General features: G+C 40.7%; 1 protein-coding gene across 2 annotated transcripts in view; it reads right to left on the minus strand.

The window, feature by feature from the left end:
* Positions 1-1,538: 1,538 nt before the first annotated feature.
* Positions 1,539-25,297, minus strand: part of akap7 (A-kinase anchoring protein 7) — a 47,554-nt gene continuing 23,795 nt past the window's right edge. The window contains exons 10-11 of one of the 2 annotated variants that reach the window (XM_080882158.1): positions 8,590-8,625; positions 1,539-4,303 (exon numbers count right to left, since the gene is read on the minus strand). In XM_080882158.1, coding sequence (XP_080738284.1) covers positions 4,083-4,303; positions 8,590-8,625 — 257 coding nt within the window. In that variant the 3' untranslated portion in view covers positions 1,539-4,082. The remainder of the gene's footprint in view (positions 4,304-8,589; positions 8,626-25,297) is intronic. The other variant, XM_080882159.1, reaches the window with a different exon arrangement.

Consider the following 25,297-nt stretch of genomic DNA (forward strand, 5'->3'; position numbering starts at 1 on the left):
TCTCTGCCATTACATGAAAGACCTTAGTTACCGTTATTGAATGCATAGCAATACAATAAAGGGAGATAGTGTAGAGATTCATGCCCACATTGTCCTAGTGCTTCATGTGCATCAGCTTTGAGGTGGTTATATTTGTAAACAGAGCCTTTTCTCTCTATTTCAATCCTTCCTCGGTTTCAGCTGAGGCAAAATAAAAATCGTGTGTGGGTGTGCTTGGGGTGTGAAGGGCCTGTGAATGGTAAATGCATAATGGTAAATGTTATTTTCAAAAGCTGAGATGTGCACAATTTAGCAGTGATGCTTGGAAAGCTGATAAAAATAGAAACATTGCTTTAAAAGGATTTTACATTCTTAAGAATCCTGATTCAAATGTTTTGCATAATGGTGACTGGTTGCTTTTTGGATAATGGATTTTGGTTTTGCAAGAGCAAATTGTGGTGATTCAACAGACAAAATTTTTGCTCCAAAATGTTTCTGGGAAAAACTGGGACCTTTTACCGCAAGGACACCATATTATCTATCGGTTTCAGTCATGCAATGCAATAAATTTTTCTTCAGGGGAACCTTTAGTGTTTGCATTAATGTTACTTAGGCAAGTACCATAAATCTAAATGGTGAAGCAGATCAAATATGACCCTGTAGGGCAATAGCATGTTTGACAACAGCATGACCATGTAACCCGCTACTTTGAAAAAGGCTGCTGAGTAAAACTCGAGGAACATGAAACTAGAGCCCAGGGTGTTCATCCAGCCTCTAAACTCCTCAGATCAAAATCCCAGTGACCATCAGCGGGATGCACTGGAACTCAGCAGCCAGTTGCCCAAACCCAGAGTTTCAATTGCAAATGCACTGGTGGCCTGGATGGAGGCAACCTGTCACCAAATAATCGCAGACTGCTTCAGGCTGACTGCAATCACTCTCAGGTAGATTAGCAACATGCTGCAATCAATCACAGTAAGTGTGGGACAGTGAGTGCAACTCATCCGCATCTCCACTCAGCTGGTTTGCAACCGGTTGTCAAGCGCCTATGTCATTTTGCAGTTAAGTGACCATACTGCAGAAACTAAATCACAATTTGTGCAGGAATTTCTATTTTAGATCCATGAAGTTCAGGCTTTGCTCTGAATGCAAATAGTTAATTTGGGAAGTTTTGTTTAAATTTTGTTTGTAGATGGCAACAATTTGCCTAAAGTTTGCACTAAAGTTGCTTTGAAGGTGGAAACTGACTGAGTGGTTCCAGACCCATCTTTGACTCATCTTCAGAGGCAACAAGGCTTCAAAGACTGCAGTAATTTTGAACGTGCTGCGGTCTCCCACCACTGTGACTCCAGCATATACAATTGTATCGAAGTAAAACAGTCCCTTTAAAATGCTCGCCATTGTTAAAATAATTTTCTTACTGTAATCTTAATGTAGCAACACACACACACACACACACACACACACACACACACACACACACACACACACACACACACACACACACACACACAGACTGAAATAAGGAATAAGGAGACGGGGATAAGAGGATATTAGTTCTGAATCTCATATCCTGTTTTATTGTTCAAATATGGCAGAACAAGATATACAACACAGTACAAACAACACACCCACTCAGTCGGACATACACGTGGAAACATGGAAAGGCAAACAGAGAAGACATATTTGTACGCTTGTTCACACACGCACACACACACGCAAGTCTGAGTTTGCATGATTGATACAGACAAGAATTTCTCAGGGGAACCGCTGATCAAACGTCCCACAGACAAACACATCCACGCTTTCACAGACACATGAACAGGCCAACAGGACAACTTGTGTATTAAAGGGGATTTTAAGGAGATTAAGGACCTGGTGACAACAAAAAAAAAAAAAAAAAAAAAAGCGAAAAGAAAATATTCAAAGTCCACCTTAAGACAGCTACCCCCCTCCTCCTCCTCCTTCCATCCGTCTGTGTTATTGACCGTTTAAGTAGGTTCCACAGAGATGAGAGTGCATTTTCCAGCTCACACCTGTTCTCACTGCAGGGAAATTAAACCTCAAACAGCTGAAAATCAAAGTCACTTGCTTTTTTCTTACAATGGAAATAACACATATTCTGTTTTATGGTGGACTTTTTAATTTTTTTTAAAAACATTTAACTCAAGAATCCAACCCTTTAGCCTCAGGCTGATGTTTAAGAGACTTTGGCAAATCCCCGAACCTACCCCACATGCGGGGTAAAAAACATCCTTCAAGAAAACAAGAATCGCACGAGTTTGTTTTAGTGACTGAAGGCCACTTTGATCTGAACAGTATAAACCTGCTCTGTAAAATCCGAAACCAGTTTTTAAAAACATAAATTACAAAAATCTTGTGCTTTGTACACCTTCGAAATACAAACTAAAATCCAGCGTCTTCATTTTTTATGTTTTTACATTAAATCATGTAAATCAGCTGTAAGACAAAGCAGCTAAACAGATTAAATAATCACTGTTCTAGCTGTTTCCTGCAGTAATATCTAATTTAACACTGGTGCGTACGTATTTCTGAATAACAGTGGATGGATTTCATGAGCACAACGCTATAAGGGCCTATGTCATTAAGCTTACATTAAAAAAAAAAGATGGAAGACAGCGAAATTAGGAGCTGTGGGGTTCTCAGCTGTGAGGAGCTATTGTGGGACTCTCAATCACTGCTTGCCTTTAACAGCTCTTCCATGTACAGTACTACAGAATCAGATGCTTCTCAGCATCAGCATACTGATACACCCCAAAACAAAAACACTGAGCCTCAAACAAACGGACTCCAGCCTGTGTCACAGACTTAACAATTGACCAACTGTGCTGCTCTTTAAAAATGCATTTCATAGAGAATCAAACAAAAAAAAGAAAAATCACACTGATGTATTAGAGAGGAAGGCGAGTTCTGAAATAAATACTTAAGTCTAACAGTAATAACAGCTTGTCAAGGATTTAATCATGAAGGTTCTGGCATTAACGGAGAGACGTTTTTGGCAACTCATAGTGTAATGTTACGCTGAAGCACATCATTTTATTTTGTAGCATCCCCAAGCCACCAAAGTTAGTGTTTTTATTTATTTTTAGTGGAGGTTGATTTATAGGATTTTGCTCAAAAGCATCACTTAAGTTTCCAAAGTGAATCTATCTCAACTCCATGATTGTCTCGGTGCTGCCTCGGTAGTACACACTCTGGTAATGCAACTGTAATATATGACACTAAAAGCAAAGCTGTGGGGTGGGGGCAGGTTATGTCAGTTTCTGTACCAGACGTGAAGAAGATAAAATAAAATGATAGAAATATAAATAAGATCTATTTAAGTGGACTGCCAAATGCAACAGAAGCTTGCACAGATTCAAGTCCAGCATACTGACGCGTGTCTCACACTTAAGTTTGAAGAATCCAGCCAGTCACACGGCCTCTTCAGCCACAAAGATGAACAAATGATTTTCTGTCTATGAAGGCAGAAGACGTTTAAAGGATGGTGAAAGACTCTTCACCTGAAACCGTTTCAGCAAAAGGCTTTTTTTTCATTATCAGAGGGAAATAAAGGACATTTCAAGTTCATTTTAAAAGGTAAACTAAACTATAAACAAAACTTAATTTTTCTTATTCTAAAAGGGCAGTTTTGCAGTGACGGGTCACAGTGAAGCCTTAAATACGGATGAGTGTCTCTACAGGAGTGCTTCACATCTGTGTTCTGGGTTTGAGTGCCAACATGTACCCCTCCCCTGCAGATCAGTGCAGAAGGAGGGACGAAACTCTCGCTGTTAGATGTAGGACAGCAGAGTTGGTGCGGTAAGTCAACAGGCTAAACAGGCTGGCCTGTTAGGACGGTCACCTGGCGTTAATTTCAAGCTACATTACCTATTTAACTAGCACTGTGTCGAGCTAGGTCAGGTGGGCGGGTGGCTAGCGTGGCTGGCTAGCTGGGTTAGCTGGTCAGCAAAGCGGGCTGACTGGTTGGCTGGTTCAAGCTTTGTGCCCAGGTCTTACTGACTCTTCTCATGTCTAACCAAGCTTGGCTGATGGTGTCCGGACTGCTGGTTTTTCAGTCTCTGCGCCTCGGTCGGGTGAGGTCACTTCCTGTTCACTGTGATGGAGTTGGCTGTAGTGTTCGTCTTTGTAGCAGTTTCCTCTGTATTTCCAGGGGGCTTCACTGCGGCAGCATTAGGACCGCCCCCATTCTGAAGTGTTTCCTGTTTGTACTGTTGCAAGGCGCGGTTGACGGCGTCCTCGACCAGTCGCTTGCTGACCTTCAGCAGCTCCGCCTCGTCTGGCTCAGACCGGCGACGCCCACCTGGGTAGCAAAAGCACAAGTATATGAGCACGTCATGTCCATTAACAGCGAGTTGAAAAAAGTAATCAATCAACTTTGCCAATAAAAGAGTTTGTCAGCAATATTGTGGGGAAACAAAAACAAAGAAAATCACATAATTGATCAAAATCAACAAATCTTAGAAGATCAGTGGAATTGTGCCAAAGGAGAAAGCCATCCAGCCATGGGCCAGATTCAAATTACTTACTTTAAAATTGTTTAAAAAAAAAAAATTAAAAAAAAAGGGTATTGGACATAGCAAAACATTTTACATAAATATTGCCTCAAGGTCGAGAGTCTGGTCAGTAACGACCCCTCCTTCCCTTAGTTAGCTCCAGTTGCTAGGCAAAGTGTGTACCACTTGCAGTTGCCGAGTTGCTGCTGGAGTTGGTGGCAACAATGATGCAGCACATGGGGGACTCTAGTGAGTAAAACTAGTGAGTAAAACTTGCTTCTTACCAGTGCAACCAATATGTTTCAACACATTGACTTTAAGTTGAAAGTCAAACGTTGCCACGTTTCTGGCTTGCATATCAATTTTGCAAGTTTGACTACTGCTGAGTAAGTTGTTGGCGAGTATTTTCAGACAAGCTGGCATCTGCCATTCAATCTATGATGCAGCACTAGGTGCAGCACACTCTTTGGCTACCAATTACACCTGGCAACTCCAAGCAACCTCCAGCAACCACTTGCCAACTGGTTGCGGAACACGTACGTTTCCCTAGCAACTGGATGTTGCCATAGGGTCAATGACTGATCTGTAAGCCTGCGTGACTGAGGTCTAAATTCGTTTTAGCCCATATTGCGCGTAGTTTTAAAATGTAATAAAGGCAAATTTTGTATAACTGGCACCTTCAATGTTAAAGGCGACCTATTATATTTTCACACACTGTTATAATGATGGGTGCTCCTATTAAACACAAACCAGTGCACAAACATCTGAATGATGTCAGTGATAGGAGATTTCCACAGTATTGTCATCAACCTGAATGCAAAGCTACGCTACACAGTCCAAGAATAAAAACATGGGAGTGATAACAAGGATGCCAATGAAACTCTAAACCCGATTTATACCACCATCGTCAACTGTCAGAATATAAATGCCCCCTTGTGCCTGTAAAAGGGCATGTTAGAGCAACATCAGTACTCAATAAAAAAAATATCCAAACCCATCATGAAACTGCTGATTGTTCTCTGTGTTTGTGGCTCCAGCTGAGCTTCCACTTCACCATATGTGTCAGGAATTAGTCAATTTTTAGCTATAGTGACATTTAACTCGACGGTAAATTTGATTGCAGCACTAAGCTGCTTCCTGTGGTGTCTGAGTGCCTTTCTGATGAAAGCACGACCCGTTTCATTCTTTTTCTAATATGCTCAAAATGAAAACAGAAAATAACCATTAATCTGACAATAATTAATTGTGTGGATTCTCCACTCATCACAGACTGAACACGGCGACAACAGATTGATGTCGCAATAGGAAAGAAGTGATCGTTGCAGAGATGATAGTCACAGAAGATGTAAACAGCTGATATTAATTTCCTTTTTGGTTTGAACACCAAAGCAAATCATTTAAGTTTAGTTCAGCTACAGACAAAATGGCAGACAGAAAGACGGCAACGCCAGTCAGAAGAATCGCCGAGATGGTCAGTCAGTCAATAATTCATGTAGAAAGAGAGCAAAGCAGGCAGGCAGGCTGTAGGATGGACAGGCAGGAGCAAGCCATTCAGAAAGAGAGTAATAGAAAAATCATTCAGCCATCCAGTCTGTCTGGCGCACACAAACACACACAGGTACGCACAAACACTATATAACCGCATTAGCTTTTGATTACCAAGGCCAAGCACAAGATTCGCACACTAACCCTCTTTACCACAGAATCCCACTGGGCCCATAGGTTTGTTTCATTTGAAATCAGCGTCGTGCTCTATTATTCATTATACAGTGAGACAGAGCATACAGCAGGAGACGACGATGATAATTTTGCTGAGGTCAGAACCAGCTGAGAGTATGATGCGTAATTTATTGTCATCTGTTGTTTTCATCCGACAGAGGTGTCTCAAACCAGCCATGTGTCACATTCTCTTCTTATGTTTTTTTTAATATTAACCAACAAGATGGTGAAATTAAATTAAAGCAAGTTCTGATGCTGTGTTAATTGTTCAGTCATCTGCTGTTAGACTGTTACATAAGTGACAATCCACACACAATGAGTCATTTTATATGAAAATCCTTCTGTGCAGACTACTAAATTAGCATACCCATGAATAATAAATACAACAAGGTGCCACCGACCTTGCTGTACCCTCTGTTAATATGCAAATATCAGTGAAGTGCATCTGCTGACCTCTGTGCAGAATATAATACAGTGGCATCAGTCACCAAAGACCGACTGTGAGCTGAAATCTGTTATCCAGACCACTGGAATAAGTCACTGTCGCGAGTATATCACCTCCGCCACGGTCTGATGACACGAGCACTGTGCGACTGTGGATTTATGCTGTTTATGCCAAGCGTCCAGCCTGGTAACAGCACGCCAAACAGAAAACAGGAGTCGTCAGAACAAGCCAGCAGTTGCTTCTCACTCATCTATTTAACGTCCCCGTGTGCTCGAATCAGCTTTTCCATCTATTGTTTTTGAACATGTTCTGTTTTAGCAACTTGAGGTTTATCGAGTTGTGCTTTCTACAAAACGCTGCTGCTGTTGTACTGAGATGTTATTTGATTACCTGCCTGCTTGTCTTTTTGAGTGAGTCATACCTCTGATTGATGTTTGTTTTTCTATCTACCCTTTAGTTTTAGTGACTGAATTCACTGAATATGCCTTTCTCAGTAAAACTGCAGGCAGATTTCGGGTAGCGCAGAGTGGCGCTCCTAGCACTAATGATCACAATCGTTTAAATCATGTGACGGTCATCCTGTTTAGTCTTTGCTCCACTCTTAGAACTCCCTCACAGTCAGCGCCACAAAGCGTCCGCTCATTACTGATGACCGGTTTCTGATTCATGAGATAAACAGCAACTGGACCAATACTTATTTATTTATTTTTTAAGCAGGGAGCATATTCTGCACTTTACTTAGGCAACCTCCTAGTGGGCGACAGTCTGAAGTAAAACAAACATTAAAATGTTTGCAGTCCTCTCTGCTGTCAGAAACTGTTTAATCAACATTTAAAATATAGTAAAACTGCAGTAAATGTAGTTAAATTAAACTGTGCCTAACAACAGTAAAGCTGTAATTTGGTCAAACTAATCTCTGCTTTCTTTCTCTGCAGCAGTTCACATATAAAAGCTGAAAACTGTACGTTAATTGTGTTTTGTTATTTATGTTTTGTTAAATTTTATGCTGGATATTTGAGGGTTTGTATAAGAATGCATTAGAGCTGGCATATTTCAATATGTTTGGTCTAATCATCATTTTATGAATTGAGAAATAGCCCAGTCAGTGACGGTTACAGCCGGAACAAACTGGGTGAAACCTCGCCTCTCATCAAAACAGAAGAATCATATCACGGTGGGAACTGTGTAATTTACTGCAAAGGACAAGACGACTACAAGAGATATTCCTCAACAGGGTTCTACTGGTTCTACAGTTGAATTGCAGTTTGTACACATGCTGAACCCATTATATGTCCACTAGTTTCTAAAGGTCTCAACCCAATTTAAGTAATTTATTTGAATATAGATTGAAAATAAAACACATGAAGAAGGAATGTCTGTAATAAAATATGTGTAAGTAAATATCAAAGTAAGAAAGGTAAACCTAAAATGTAAACAAGGATTATGATTTCGAGTGCAGGATGAATTATTTTACTCAAATGAGGGGGATGCAACTGAAACAAATACATAAAACCCAGCAGCACGATTAATGGACAGCCTACTTAATCACTTCCTGCCCAGATGCTCTAAATAGGACAGAGACTGCTTCTGCTTCCACCATTTACGCTAACTTAATAAAGAGGAATGAGATTGTATGTGATTGGATTACAACAATATTAGTAAAAATACTGAGAATGATCAGAGAGACAAGATTTGGATACAAAAAAGCAACGAGATGGTATCATCTTTTGTAATCAATAAACTGGAGATTATTCCAAGGCAAGAAGTAATCACACCATTAATCAGCCTGAATTTGATTGTTGTGAAGGTATATGGGAAATGATGGCTTTAGGGTCATTGCAGTTGTAGCTTGTAATCAGATGCAGATCACACTTTGAATGAACCCTCCCAACTCTGATTGTACACATATGACGGGAGGAGGACACGTACTTGAGCGTTTAGCACGGACTGGAGCCTGAACCAAATCTGCAACACAAGCACAAACATCAAATATTAAGTAAGCACAAACAAACAAAGCAGACATATTCTGGCGTCTCAGGGATTGCACACACTCTCCAAACAGCGCCGTTATAAGAGCCTCTTTGTGTGTTACCACGGGGGAGATACTTTCAGTGCTAGACAGCAGTGATTTTAAACATTAGTTTTGGACCCCGGGGCTACATGAAGCCTAAAATGGATGCAGAAATACTGTGAAGGCAAAACTATTAACCAAAGCCACTGAGTCATACTACCAAAATATTGCATTAGGTTGGACAGAAGGATGGAGAAGGAAAGCAGGGCACAATACCGTGGGCAAGTTTTCTTCTTGTAAAAAGTGGCTTTTAAAAGAAATCTGTTGCATACCAGAAGCTTTTATTTTGAGGCTGCACTTCAGAAAATAAAACACTGGACAAGATACGATGACATAAGAGTGAACTAAAACCGTGACTTAGCGCTTCTTGAGCTCCTTCCGTTGCATTGAACACCCAGAAAATATCGCTTTCGATGCCAACCTTACGTAAGGTGGTTTCGTCTCGCTTGTCAAAGGTCTCTTCTGTGTCTGTATCTGTTAATGTGACTGCGTGTTTCTATCTGCCTATTCAATCTTGACCTGTCGAAGTGACGGCCTTTATGATGGCAGTAAAGCCATCCTCTGTACCTGTTTCTCACCCACACACACTAGCAGAGAAACAGATAAGCTTTTCAAACTGCGGATAAACGGACTCCACGGCAACGAGGCTGACAGACACATGAATCTCACTCGCTCAACTTATCTCTCTCTCCCCCTCTCTCACACACACACACACACACACACACACACACACACACACACACACACACACACACACACACACACACACACACACACACTCAGTGTTCCCACAATTTCTCAAAGCGCCAGCCCTCCTCGTATCCTCTCCTCTCGCTGCCACTCTGCTTTTACCTTCTCTAACCTCGCTCTCTCTTTATTCAAACATTTGTTCCTCTTGCTCTCCCTCTCTTCACCTTTTTTTTGCTGGCTGTGTAGTCATGGTGACAGTGATGAGAACCAGACGCACACTTTTAACAGCAAAAGGAGGTTGTACCGACTTTCCATCTGTTTTTGTTGTCAAGTTTAACTCTCTATAGCCTCTAAGTATCATCTTCTCCCAAACCAGTTCGTCTTTACCTATTTGGCTTCTTTGCCTCTTTCTTACGTTCCACTTCCTCACTTTTTGGCCTTTTTCAAGTCTCTAAAACAGCTTTTTTGGTCTTATACTGAAAGAAAAAAAACAGTAGAGAAAAAAAGTTACAAGCGCTCTGCACTGAGGTCCCATCATCAAGGAGTGACCCTAATCATACGCTAATGTAATTTTTGTTCTCGTTTCTAAAACAAAGGGGCAGAGGTTCGTTGGTTTTCTACTTCGATCCAGGCTAATGTATCTGAACTATCATGACTAATACATCTTTTAGTGTAACTTTATTGACTTGACTTTATCCACATCCAAACTAGAATTACAGCATTACTGTTAAAATGATTACATTACAGCCTTACAGTTGTGTCCCTCCCGTAATCAGTCAAGGTGCAGTGTAGACTTTAAAACTAATTTTATTAGTAATTCAGTTTCTTATCTTTCCCTGAGTCACTGAATAATAGGGGTGGGGGAAAAAAAACGATACTGTGTAGTATCGTGATATTTTGTTTGCTAATAATGTATCGATACAGGGACAGCAGAAATCGATATTTTGTTACAAAAAAGTTTTTGTGGCCTGGAACATGCTCTGACTTCAGAGCATGTTGATCCTTTTTCTGAGCAAGAATCCTGACATTCCTTCACTGTCCAAATGTGTTTAACTTTTTTTATGGCAGCAATAAACATGACATACTTATTTTAATTTAAGACATGTTTTATTTTAATTAAGTTTAAAACTTTTTTATTTAATGTAAAATTATATATTTTTTTAATTTACTTTGAAATTCTTCAGTTGCTGAAGGGGCTGCATAGTTTTCACAAATTGCATAGTTCAGAATAGCTATAATTGTACCAGATGGTTGCATTGAGTTAAGTTGGACTAGACTGTAATACAAACCATTCAGTTTGTCAACATTAAAACTGACTGAAATGAGAGAAAGACTGAGTGCGAGACTTTGTTATTAGATAAAATTAATATTGATAAAGTTTACCTTTATGTACAGAATCTGAATATCGCAAAATATTTTTAAAAAATTGCAATAATATCGTATCGTGCGTTAAGTATTGTGATAATATCGTATTGTGGGATGTATGGTGATTCCCACCTCTACTGAATAATGGTCCAAACAAGGGTTTTGCAAATCCTTTTGATATTACAGTAAAGCTGACCCTTGATCTTTTACAGCCACAATCTTATCAGTTCATCCTTGGCTTTAGCAGATAGATAGAGACTCCTTTCAAGAATTACTGTGATGACATATTCACAAGAATGGGCTTGGCACTGTCACCATTGACAAACAAAATCTAAGACGTTTATTACTAAGTTTATTGTTATAGCTGTTGCAGAGTCCATGTGAAAAGTTGTGTAAAATGTAATTAGTTCCCTCAATGTGTTTAGGACATGTGACAAGGTACATAAAGACATATGAAATCACTATTCTGCTACTGCTGCTGCTGGTTCAGATCCACAGAAACTCAACCAAATGAATATGCATTCAATCAACAGCAACAGAAATTGTCTTATTAAATAAAACACAATTCTAATCTTAACATGTGGAGTGGTTTTCAATAACTCAAAGAGGTTTTCTATTAAGTTTTCTAAATAAAAAGGTCACTCTGCCACAGTCACAGCATGTCCATGTACTGATGTTAACATATAGTTTAAAGCATCGGAGCTGCTGGGTGTTCTTGATATGTTCTCTTTGTTCCTCTCTGATGTGCTCCTGCTGTCTCGGTCTCTAATATCTTCCAGGTATCATAGTTGCTCCGAGAGGCAAAGGTTGAAAGGTTCTTGCTGTTCTTGGTGTGCAGACGCTATGTTTAGGATTTTGACCGTACACTGTCAGCTTTGAGTCTGTACAACGTCAAGTGGCAGTGTGTGTCTGCTCGAAGTCACCACTCCACTGTAATATATGTTGCCCTTTGAAGGGATCGTTAAACACCATTACTGCAAATTCTCTTACACAACCTCCCCTACTTATTCATCTTGCTTTTAACAGCCTTTTCTTCAAGAGAACCATTTGCAGGATTCTGTTGAAACCTGGACAATTTCACTTGAAAATATCACCTCTTGGATGGATGGATATTCTACTGAGCCCAAACCGGAAATTAAACGGACCAGATAACGGCAGCTACTGATGATGCAAAACCGTGCACAGGAACTAGCTGTAGTATCTAAAATGATCCTTAATAATCGCATTAAATTGAATCTAATTTACTGGATTGTGTTTGCTAACTATCTAAAAATTTGCTGTCATAAATACACTCTTTTTACTTTGAATGAGCTGATCATTTTTGAAAGCTCTCACAGGGGTTTGAGCAGAACATCAATGCAGCATATCTGCAGAAGGAGGATGAAAGGAATGGGTAAATAAAAAGGAGGAGGAGAGGAGCGTGTTCGGGCCCTAGAGGAAGGCTTGCTGTATCATGAGTGCGTGCTTTGACCTCAGCATCCGCAAACAACTGGGAAAACAGAAGAATTTCATAGTAGTCTAATAATGTAGAAGAGACTGAATGTAAAAGCTTCTTCTTCAGTACGTGACTTTAGGAAGCAGAGGGTAACAATATCTGTGCAATAGGATGGAGCTTGAAATGAGAAAAAGCAGGGGGGGAAAAAATGAACTTGGTGCATGCGAGGACAAAGACGAAGAGAGAAAGCTGAGGTTGAAAAAGAAGAGGCCGGCGGGGTTTTGTAGGCTGTGGAGGGGTGGGTTGGGGTACAGAGCACTGACAGTTTGCAGAGAAATATACCAGAAAGTTTTCCATACTTGATTCTGACTGCAGCAGAGTGCAGCACATTTATGCCTGATTCTCAGCAGCCCATATCCTGGTATACACTTTATGAGGATGAGTTGTCCATGGATCGTTTATTATTAAGCACCAGGTTAGATTATTAGCCTCTCAAAAAGCAAACAAATGTGCTCCCTAAAAACATGCTGCAAAACAAACAGGACGTAGTATTAATCCGCCTGATTAAACATTTGCTTATCTGCATTAATTCAGATCAATAAACCTGCCAGAAATGGCTTTGAAAAGAAAATTCAAAGTTTTATCACCGAGGAAAATTCTGCAGCTGTAACGTGGCTTAATTTTCCACTACTTTGTGAATCTTGCAACACAAGAAAGTAATTACGTTTCTGACCATCTCTTCGCCGTGCCAGAGCAATGGGATACAGCAGGGTGTTGGTGCCCAGATCTGTGCAACTCAACCAGCGCAGTGAAGACAATTTTAATGGCTCAAACAAAATGAGACACAAGGATGGACCCACTAATCTGCTTTCATATCATTCTAAATACAAAATAATGAGATAAAAAAAACCCAATGGTGATAAATAAAGTGTGATCAGAATTTTTTTTTGTTAATTTCAAGTTTCTCTTAATAAACTTGAAAAAAAGGGAAGCTTCCTGATTTCCACGCCGCTCAGCAAACTGAGCTAATGAACTAAAAATGGACACGGATGGTAGCGAGCCAAAGCCATGCTGACTGCACAATTACACACGGAAACAAAGTGCTGCGGACTCATAGATGGCACCAATAATCACCAATAATAACAACAGATTTAGTAAAGTGGGGTAGCATTACTCTGTGGGACTATAACTGAAAATATTTCAACAACTTGTGCTGTAGTTCCAATTTTTTCAAACATTTTGAAAACGTGGCAGCTTTAATACTGTAGCAGTCCAATAATACTTGAACAAAGTACGTTTTCAATTATTTTAGGCAGCAGTGGTTCCAACAATTACCGTAGTTTTTTTAGAAAGACGATTATCACAAACTCAGTGAGAGGAAATCAGTTAAATGAACATGCAGGAAGAAAGGCTGATTAATATGTGAACGTTTGACTGAATAAGTAAATGTAAACACTGCAGCGACAAAACCAAAGTGTCCATCTTCAACTTGTGTTGAGCCATTTTTATCTGGTCCAAAAATATAAATCCGACTGATGAGCTGCAAGAAATGTCAGCAGATCCAATGAGCAATGATATCTAGCCCAAAAGACCAGCACCGCCTTCATTGAGCCATGTGACCGACAATGAATAAAGATAACAGTTTCAGCGTTGCTTTCATTAACTTAAGAAAAAAAAAGTGGCACGTGATCTTTTAAGATTCCTGTGGGTTTGACACTGGAAGCAGACATTAAAGCTGCAGAGCCGGGCATGTGCGGCGTCTGTGAACTCAGTTTGACTGTGCATCAAACAGCCCGGTCTTTTAGTGTGAATGGAAAACAAGCACGGGAAAAAAAAAAATCCCACTGCATTTTGATTTGATATGTTTCGGTCTTTTACTCTGGTGTGACAGAGCAACACATCATAGTCTGTTTGCTCATTTCCACACCTCACCAGTAAGCAGTGATAGTAAACTGGTTTATTTTCATTACTTACACATAGAACTGTATCTAATTTGGCTTTAATGTGTGCTGGAGATCTTTATAACGGCTGGAGACAGTCTGGTCCGGTTCTAAAACAAATTGAGCTTAAACAGAGTCTGCACAAACACAGACGCTGGCTACAATCCTGTCACAATCAAGCACTGATGGGGAAAAGGCACTGAAGAAGTGAACATCACGTATTGATTGCACCTTAAAAAAGGAGACGGTGGGTTGTCTTCATGTAACAAAAACTTAGTCCCCAGGCCCCCTAGGCCATTCTTTGGGCCATGTGTGGTGTAATTTAAACCCAAATGTGACTCACTCCTTAGTATCAGGACTTGAGGAAAAGGCAGACAGCACTCAGAAATGGCCTTTTCTGCTCAGTGACCTGGGCTGTCAGGTCCACTCTTATAAAAGCACACTTACAGGTCATGAAAGAATGGGAATATTTCAGTGTTAGTAATACAGAGAAAGGTTTTTGAGTGCTTTGGCATTAGCAGAACTTCAGATCTGATTACTAATCCAATGTGGTTTGAGCAAAGACAAACATAAAACATCTTCAATTTAGGAGAGGAAACTTTAAATGTGGGTTTTATAAAATCCACAAAATCCAGTTAATCACACAGACTGATTTTCTTTACAAAAATAAAAAGGCTGTTTGGTGTGAACCATGCAAAAAACAAAACTTAAGACTGTTGACAATCTTCTTTAGAGTAGACATCTGGCTTGGATCACATAAAAAGCAAGACATGTAATGATGAAAAGTTAGAAACAAAACCAAATAAAACCCCCAAACCCATGGGTGACACCAAAACGTGCACAGATCAACAAATTCCTAAAGTCGTGTTCATGTGTCTATCATAAGGAAAACACTGAATGGTGTTAGAGGAAGGCTGGTTCCCAAAAACCAAATCTGCAGCATATTTTAAGTTTGTGAAAGATGATCTCAGTGCTCCACAACACTCTTGGAGTAGCGTTTTATGTGGACACACGAGACAAAAGTCGAACGTCTGCAGTTGAAGAGAGACGTCAAAGCAGACCAACACAAACATCCTACCCCAACTGCGAGGCATGGTGTTGCTCCTAAAGGAGATGTTACTAAATTCGAGAGTTTCCCTACTTTTTCACTTACCGAGTGTGTCTGATCAATTACAGCTGTCTGTATGTTGTTAGTTCAGTCAGATTGTTTCGTCTATAAACACCTGAGCCCATCTGATAGGTAATCATTTCAAAAATCCTTTCATTTCCTGATGTTTCCATACAACAAGGACGAGTAAAACCAGAGAGGCGCCAGAATAAAAGAAGAAATCTTAGCACAGAGGAGTGGCTGGGAGGAAAGAGGTGAAATGAGCAGCGCTGTATCCATCTCTTCCCTTTCTCTGTTTCTCTTTGTTGTCGATTTGCTTCCCCTCTTCCGCACGTGGTCCCTGCTGACTTCATCAGCACATCTCACAAATACAAACACAGAGCTGGATATTTAACACTTCTGTGACGTCACAGTTGTGCAAACCCATGCGACAGGGAAAGATGTCCGATCAAGGTCATTTCTGCTCTTTAGTTACAGATCATGCAGGTGAAAAGCTAAAACAGATATCCATATAGAGGCTGTGTGACTGTTAATAGCTTGTCCCAAGCATGCTGTGTGAGGAATAAAGTTTACCTTTACCAGACTGTTAGAAGAAGAAAAGAATCTAAGATATGGGTACAAATTAACTGCACTGAAAGGACATGAGTGTTGCTCCTGTCCTTTCCATGTCAGAAAGAAAGCTGGTTTAAGTAAGTTTGAATGCGGCATGGTTGTTGGCACCAACAACAGCTGCACAACAGTTTCTGAGTATTTTAGAAACTGCTGATATTTCCCCACACAACAGTCTCTAGAGTTTACAGAGAATTTTCTGAAAAACAGAAAGGATCCAATGAGCAGCAGGATGTCTGGGTGAAAATGGCTTGTTGATGTCAAGAAGTCAGAGGAGAATGGCCAGATTGTGTTGAGCTGAGGCAACAGTGAAGCTGTTTGCACACTGAAAACGATGACTAGTGATCATACAAAGTGAATGACATTCCTTGAATTCAGTGGACTATGGGTGAAAAAACACTGGCAACACAGAGTGAGTGGACCTGAGATAAATTTTTCTGAACTATCAGGTGAGAGATTAAAGCGACTACCAATGAGAGCCCAGGATACTGTTGACTGACGTGTGACTTCGTAGTCGAGGGTCAATACTAGTCAACTGGAGCCTGGAAACTTTGCAAGCAACCAGCTGTCAGCTTCAAACAATGCAAAACAACCTAACTGCATCTGTTTTTTAACGCCGCAAATCAAACAACCACCTGTTACGACCAAGCTATAGAAGAGCACACATAAATGCATAACACATTGAATGTTGAAGCAGATAAGCTACAGCAACAGAAGACCAGACTGGATGGCACACCTGTCAATTAACAACAGGAAACTGAGGGTATAATTCACACAGGCTCACCAGAACTGGACAACAGATGATTGGAAATATGTTGCCTGATTTGAGGAATCTTAATTTCTGCTGTAACATTTATATACTGGCGTCAGAATTGGGTGTAAACAACGTGAAAGAACAGATCCATCCCACGTTGTATCAACGGCTGAGGATAGTGGTGGCGGTGTAATGGTGTGGGACATGGTTTCTTGTAACACTTTGAGCCGAGCATCATTTAAACACCACAGCATACCTGATTATTGTTGCTGATCAAGTCAAGGATTGGGTTTCGATTACATTTTTTACATTAATACTCAACTAAATAACAACCGTAAGAACACATCTAGCTCTCATACGGCATTTTAATGAGTATGACAAAAAATGGCTATTATTCATAAAGTTATAGTCATATAAAGAAATTAATTCAACTGTTTCAATTTTCTAAGTTTCACCAGCAGTGACAGCCAACACCACCGTGTGACACCCTGTCTTGTTGGTCAGTGTTTTATTCACACACAGATACACAGCAGGAACACAAGTACGCATGTGTCTTGTTGCGCTCACGAGGGGCAACTGTCACCACATCACAGGGGTAGCATCTGACCTACAGAACACACACGCACACACACATACACACACGTTTGTTGGCTCCCTCTACTTGCCTCTGTCTTTGTCTCAATATTCCCACTTCTCTTAAAGCCCAATCGCTCCTTTCTCCCTCATTAGTTTTCATTCCCTGCGCCGCTCTTTCTCTTTTCTCTATCCTTCTCTCTCCACACAGAAGTAGGGCACAGTGGCTAGACTGTTTATAGCAATGCAGCTGCAAGCGGGGAAAAGAGCAAAGAGACACATCGGGGAGAAAACAGAGAAGGAGGGGAGAACACACTCAGCCCAGTTTAATATTTCTGCCCTTACAAAAAAAGAAAACACACACACCCACAGCCCTTCTGCAGACGAGCCATTTCAGCTGGTGTCAAAGTCTGTCTTTATGACCTCATGATCAGCACGATCAAGACCTCATGTAAGGCCTGCACACACAAACATACCCTTAACTGACCATAAATCAGTGGACGATTTTATTACTTTGTATCTCTGTTTAATTATTAATCTAACTGACAGGTCGTAGAAGGCATCATCTACCTTCTACGTAAGCGTAGCCTCACACAGAGACTAGCTTTTCTATTAGTATCTACATTAGATCAATTTCAATTTACCGACTTTCATTTCATTACTGGGACTGAGACAAACAAGTAGCAAATCCAATTTTACCGAAGAGAAAAGAGAAACCCTCACACTGACCGAAACCCTCCTTTAACTAGAGCAAATCTATATGTGGCAGCATGTGTGCATTCAGTTTAAGAGAAGAGATGTATTGACCTTTAACACTACTCTTTAATGTTGCGTTAAATGTTGTGACATGCTATGACCCTCCACAACAGATTGTGTGTGTGTGTTTTGATAATATTGGAGGAAGAGAGTAATAATTGCAATTCATGTCCTATGACATGCAGCAGCCCCAAAAACTACGCTGCACATTCATGCAAAACCCAAATTAACTAACAATACAGCTGCTGCAGAACAATGAGAGGGAAGGCTGCAATCAAACCACAAACTGCTCCCATAATTATCCTCTGGAGCTCATTTAATTTCATGTAAGCTGATGAAGAGCAGCCTCTTTTTGTCGCTGTCACTTAGTGGAAAATTTGTCCCCTGACTTTAACTATTTATTCATTTGAATTTTCCTTTAACCGACCGCAGATATTGTGCAACGACCCCGTGCATTAGATAACAGTGGTGCTCGAAAAACAAAAAAAACATCTTCCAGAAGACGCGTTAACTGGCTAATCCATGGCACATGACGATTAAACGAATGCAGAATGATAACCCAAGAGGCATTTACAAGTTATTTTAGAGCCGCCCCTCCCTCCACTCGAAAAGCGTTTTGCTTATTGTTCCCCTCAGTTGAATATTTGACCTTCACTGCGCAGCGTGACTTGCAGAGCTTGACTGTGAGATGAGCGTTTTCGTATTTGTCTGCTAAAAGGTCGAAACTTTCTTTGTGCCCAACTTGAATCTGAGTTTTAAGACGTGCACATATGGCAATGACATTGGAGCCAATTATGCCCAAAATTGTAGCTCGGCCAGCTGATACGCTGACTGCAGACCGAGAGTTTCAGTGAAATATCGGGCATCGAGTTTAAAACAATCAAATAAAAACCACAGAGTAATGAAATATTTTAGAACAGCTGTGAAGGGGGATGAGTAGATCTAACTTCAAGGAGCATTATTGAAAAAGTGCGTCAGTGTGACAGGATCTTTAGCTTCTTTAGTCCATTATGTTAAAGCAAAGCAGCAAAAGTTAATAAAAGAACATACTCATAGGTATTATGAGTATAATTTATACGATTAAATAAGAAATATAAACTTAAAGGCAAGCACAAAAGCAAAAAGCTCCTTTGCTTATTTATTTAATAACTTTATATTTATGAAAGACCACTGCTATGTAATATAATAGAGGTGGAGTAGTAAGTAGTAGTCACAGTTTAGCCCAGTTTTGTTTGGCTCGTGTGCAAAATAATGCACATGCACAAGAAATTAAGGACCTGCTTATCAGAAGCAGCAACACCGAAAACAAACAGCCAAACAAACAATAAAAAATAAACACTAATGCAAAGCCACAGAGCAGCTTTCGACAGACACGTTTTGCACAACCTATTCACAAAGTGTTTCATCTGAAGCTTAATCAGTGGCTCTGCTCGGCCACTGATTAATTACACACTGATGACACAGAATTACACAGCTGAAATAGGACCACTCGTCTACAAACGCTCAAACATACACAACACTAATCTGCACACAAATGCTGTGACATGATGCTGCTCTCTCACAGACACTCCTTGTCCATGTGTAGGTCACACACTGACATGTATGTAGCTGTGCGCACACACTCAGCTGACACAAAGCACTGCGCACACACACATATACGATGTGCAGTATCTTCCTACACTGCACACATGCAGTCTTTTCCAAAAAAGCAGCACCGCTGAGTATCAATCCGATTGGTTTCTCCAACAACACACACCCACGCATGGAGACAGGAGCAGGAGGCACTTACTGATTTTCTCCTCGGCTTGGGAGAAAGGGAAGCAGCACAGTTGACCCATGGCGCCTCCTTCCCTCTCCTCCTGTTCCCCTCGCCCTACTGTTACCCCTCTTTTTCCTCAGCCCCTTGTTCTAAGCCTGACGGATGGAGGGAGAGCCCCGCTTCTCCTCCCGTCTTGCCCTCTGTGTCACTTGTTCTCCTCCCCTCCCAAAGGGCAGACAAACCCAGTGAGGATGAAAGCAACCAAACAAGAAAAACCCCCAAAAAACCCTCGCTCTCCGTCCGTGCAGCCCGAAGAAGACAGAGAAAGACAGCAGACGCTGGAAAAAAATGAACGAGTGATTCCTTGCTCTTGCTCTACTTTGCACTAACACAGGGAGGAGGGGGGTGTGTATCAGAGAGAGGGAGAGAGATAGGGAAAGAGGGAGGAGAGAGAAAGAGAAGAGAATGGGAGAGCTGGACGGTGCATGTGTAGGAGACAAAAAGACAGAACAAATAAAGAGTGATTTTGGTTTGAAGTGAGCAAAGCAGGGGAGGGGCGTGCATGAGTAAAGATAAAGAGTGCATGTGTGTGAAACTAGATGAGGACAGAGGAGGAGGGCTGCATGTATGAGCAGGCTTCAGTGAGAAGACACTGAGCGAGCCTTCGGATGTGGAAAAGGGAGCAGTGCGTATGAGGAGACGGCGGACATCGCTCTGTGTTTGTGTGTGGAGGGGTCGGGTGCCTACAAGCTCCGCCTCCTCTCGTCACTGTAGCTTGAATAATGATTGTTGAACAGCCGGCAGCTGCAGCCTGCTACTGGGTTTATCTGTGTAATTTATGAGGTCTGGAATGGAATTAGGACGTGGTGAAATAAAGAGGATAACATACATTACAGATAAAAAAAAAAAAAGTAAAAATTCTGGACTCAAGTGTGGATTATGACTAAAACAATAGTCAGGGCTAAACACCGACGTCCCAAGATGAGGGTCAAGGAAAGGCACATAAGGAGATTATCATCAGCTTCCTATATATATCCACTCTCTTATTGTGAAGGTTGCAGTCATTCAGATGTAATGACTAGTAATTCAGTGTGGCATTTACATCCGGGATCTCAATGAGCCTGACTGGGGGTGCTGAGCTGTTAATGTCTTCTTTTTAACATCTTTACAGCAAGTTAGTTGGCAATAAGTGATTTTCAAATGCTAAACAAAAAATGGTTTGGAAAAAAAGCTTGTCATGGTTTCTCAATTTTTGCAGGTAAATATTTGCTTTATTTTGTTTGTTGTCTGGTGACAGTTGTCTTAATTTTTTCGTTATTATTTGTAAAATCAGGTAAATGCGCTCTAGACGACATAGACTACTCCTTATTATTAGAGATGCAATCGATCATTATCCAACCTGGATATAAATTTAATTGGAAATAAGCATGTCAATTACTGGAAATACAGTTAGCAGATAGGGCTGGGCCATACTGGCAGGCATGTCTGACAGCGAGAGCAGTGTTAGCACCTAAAAACTAAAGAAAATCCAACAAAGCACAGTTCTTTGTAAATGATGCAGGAAAACTGATCCTGCTAACAGTGGAAACAACAAACGTTTCACCATTTGAGGTTAAAGCACATCACCGAGTACAGCCAGACCGAATCCACATGAGGAAGACTAGGGCTAGACCCAAAACACAAAATATTTTCTAATTTTATATTTTATTACACAATACTGTGTAGTTCCTGAAGAGTTACAAGAATGATCTACATTTCTGTTAAACTGGTGTGTCAGGCAGTCAAAATTTCAAAGGAAACCACTTCTTAGGCTTTTTTGTGCTCACATGTAGGGCTGAGTATTGTCACTGATTTCTAGAATCGATTCGATTCAGATTCACAAGGTCCCGATTCGATTCAATTGAATTAGATTTGAATCTGGTAAATTTTGCCTAAGACTAGTGCTGGGCAATATGGAAGAAATATTTATCACGATATGAATTATTTTATATCACGATAACGATATATATCACAATATACCACCTGACCTGTGGTCATATGGAAAGTACGCAGTCTGTAAACAGCGAGCGCAGAGGGTGCAGTCTTTGTTAATGAAATGGATGGTTATGCTCATGTAGGGCTGCGTATCTCTGCTCGTTCATAGGTCAGTCGTCAAAGCATAATGCACAACACTGCAAACATCCTTCTCTACTTTGGCCCGGCATGCGTCATATAAGCGAGGCAACTCGACTTTACTGAAGTGCTTACGACCGGGCATAACGTACCTCAGATCAAGGACTTTGACGAGGTCACGAAAGCTGTCCTTCTCAACTACATAAACAGGGGCCATGAATTTACAAATGTAACGCGAGACGGCTCCTGTGGTTCGTTTATGGCGCTTGGACGTTTTCTCATAAGAGCCTTGTGTGAAAGACTGCTGTATCTTCGGCTGGCTATAGTTTTTCTTTTCCCAACTTGCTGCAAAAAAACAGCATGTACATCAAAATAAACGATTTCCAACAGTGTAATTTGAGTTCTAAGCATCCAAGAAATGATACAGAAAAGCATAAAGTCAAACATAACTTTTAAAAACACCAGTATAGGCTTATAAGGCCCTGAAGGTTAAAAACAAAACAAATCTACATTTTCCGCAAAAATGACGTCACTTCCGGTTCCGGGCAGGTAATGGCGGACATGCGATAGTTCACGCTGACCAACAACAACACTTCCAACATAGGAAGTGTTATGAAAAGCTGATCGGAAAAGCGTGTTTCTAGAATATTATGTTTTTGTTGCTGCAAGTGCTTTTTATGCAATTTTTGCAAAGCTATATGTGGAAGGAAACCGTGACCTAGGACAAGCTGGTAGCATAAGATTGAAATGGCCTGTATTTGTATAGCACTTTTCTAGTCCCTAAGGACCCCAAAGCACTTTACACATTCAGTCATCCACCCATTCACACACACATTCACACACTGGTGATGGCAAGCTACACTGTAGCCACAGCCGCCCTGGGTCGCACTGAGAGAGGCGAGGCTGCCGGACACCGGCGCCACCGGGCCCTCTGACCACCACCAGTAGGCAACGGGTGAAGAGTCTTGCCCGAGGACACAACGACCAAGACTGTCCAAGCCGGGGCTCGAACCGGCAACCTTCCGATTACAAGGCGAACTCCACGATCGCCCCAAGATGTAAGTAGAACTCCTCCGGTTTCATATGCAAAAAAAATTATTGCCCTAGCTTACATGGTTCCAGTTATACAGGGATTTAAAAATAATTAGGCAAAACGGAGCGTGCCCACTCCGACCGGCTTTAAAGTGTTAATGATATATTTTATGTAATAATTTATAAAATTAGGTTAGAAACGATAGAAGACAAATGGCACGATAGACACTTTTCTATCGTCCACACGATATATATCGTCATATTGCCCAGCTCTACCTAAGACAGTTAGAAATATTATAATTCTGATCATTTATCAGTACTGACACTTGTGAGACTTCATCAGAGGTGTAAGCATCACAGCAGATGCCTTCGTATCAAAGTAACTGAGGATAAAACAGAAAAATATGAAGGAGATTTTCCTGGCCTGGCTTTTTATAGCAGATAACCTTAAAAATATTCTGCAGTAGAACAAAAACGGAAGAAAACATGACTCAGCATATGAACATTACCTGATGCTGCTGAAGCGAAGTTACAGAGGTTTTATTAGAGACGCTGCTAAGCATTTTGCAATTTGTCATAATTTTAAAAAGTTTGAATTTCTGCTGTTCAATACTGAAGAAATGTAAACTAACTTAGGTAGTGTTTCATCATTGACAGTAACTCTTTAACTGGAGAAGATGTACTATTACGTGTACTATTGAGATTTCTTTTTCTATTTCTTTCCTATGCCAGCATTTCCATGCTATTATGGTTAAGACTTTTGGCCTTTCAGACACTTATTAATATTTATATTCCTTATAAATGGTAAAAACATCATTTTTACATTACTGTGTATATATTTCCTGTTTCTTCTATACTAAAAAATGTATTGAACTGAGGTGCATGCAGATTTATGTGCCGTGACATCTGTTAGGAGTGATAAGTGAAAAGTATCGTCTGTGAATTGATTGGTTTCTTGTGCTTATCTTTAACGCGTACATCTCTTGGTCTTGGCTTAATCCAGCTGGATGATGTCAGCAGGTTTTTCAATATTTATAAAAAGAAAGCTGCTCGACAGCGATGATGTAATGTGCATTATGGTGCCTAAAAATGCAGATGTTCCTGCTCCTCTTTCAGGTGAGCGTGAGGTCCTACATTCAAAGGCACTGACCTCAAAGAAGGATCGCAGATGGAGCTCAGGCATTGCAGGCATTGCAACTATTCCAGCAAAGAAAAAAAATGTTTTGCTTCATCCATCTGTGAAAATGGATTATGATAATGGCCAACAGAGTCAAAACAGACCATCAGATTGTGCCTGTTTTAATGAAGTTGTTCTCAGGGCACAAAACACAAAATATGGACGCGCATGATCCCTGTAACACTTTCTCTGTGGAAACTCACACCTAAATCAAAACGGTGGGCTGCTGAAGAAATTATATCCACGTACGTATATCCCACTTTCTAGCTCTGCAAGCCAACATGCAATCTGCAAAAAGTAGAGAAGCAAGGATCAATTTTACATGAGGATGGTGATGAGAACTGGGCCTCCAGGTATAAGGCAGAGACCAAACAGCTGTAATCAAGGTAAGATTACAACCAGGAGCACGAGTATCACGCTGCATGATCTGTGCTGTGTGCCAGTACGTGTGTTATGTATCTTTTAAGCCTTGCCAACACAATCCTTGTTCACCACCAGCTTCACCTGCCAGATTTTCCTTTCTACAACTTCACCCTATACTCCACAATGAAATTAAAGTTAAAGAGTTGTTTGTTTAAAATAAGGAAACCGATTCAGTGTGCACCACAGATCCAGAAACCATCCAGAGGTGCACAAGGAGTCTATTTTCAGAGGTACATCAGACAAATTTAAATAAGGTGAGTGAGGAGCCTCATTCTCCCTAAACTTAAGGTCTCAACTGGATGGGTCAAACACCAACACCTCCCCTTGCATGTTTTCAAGTTGCAATACCACTCTGTGGTTAGTTAGTAAGTGTTTGAAATCACGTGCGCATCTTCCATGGAAACTACAGGTGACCATGAAAATCTATAAACATTTTTCTCCAGCAACCGGAGGCTGCCAGGGCCTCACCAACTGTTCTGTTGGTCTTCACGGCTGTGGCTTCCATATTCAAAGAATTTTTGATTTTGTTTTTCAGTCTTATGTCAATGTAACTTACATCAATATGGGGGAAAAAACAACAACAAAAGCAAAGTCAAATTACAGGCAAACAAGTGTTAAGCTAAAATTTCTAGCCGTCTTTGTTGGAAGCACTTTGCTGCTACGCAGACGACTGTGTGAAACAATGAGGATTCATGAAGGAGAGTGATTACACACACGACACACGACTTATAAAAACATAAGGGTGCATTCAAGTGTCCTCAACAACTCCCTTCAGAGCTGAAGGGAGTTGAGTAATAAATTACTCTCCACCAGTTCCAGGGACGCGTTTTTCT

Source organism: Rhamphochromis sp. 'chilingali', assembly GCF_963969265.1.
Source record: "Rhamphochromis sp. 'chilingali' genome assembly, chromosome: 5".
NCBI lineage: Eukaryota > Metazoa > Chordata > Actinopteri > Cichliformes > Cichlidae > Rhamphochromis > Rhamphochromis sp. 'chilingali'.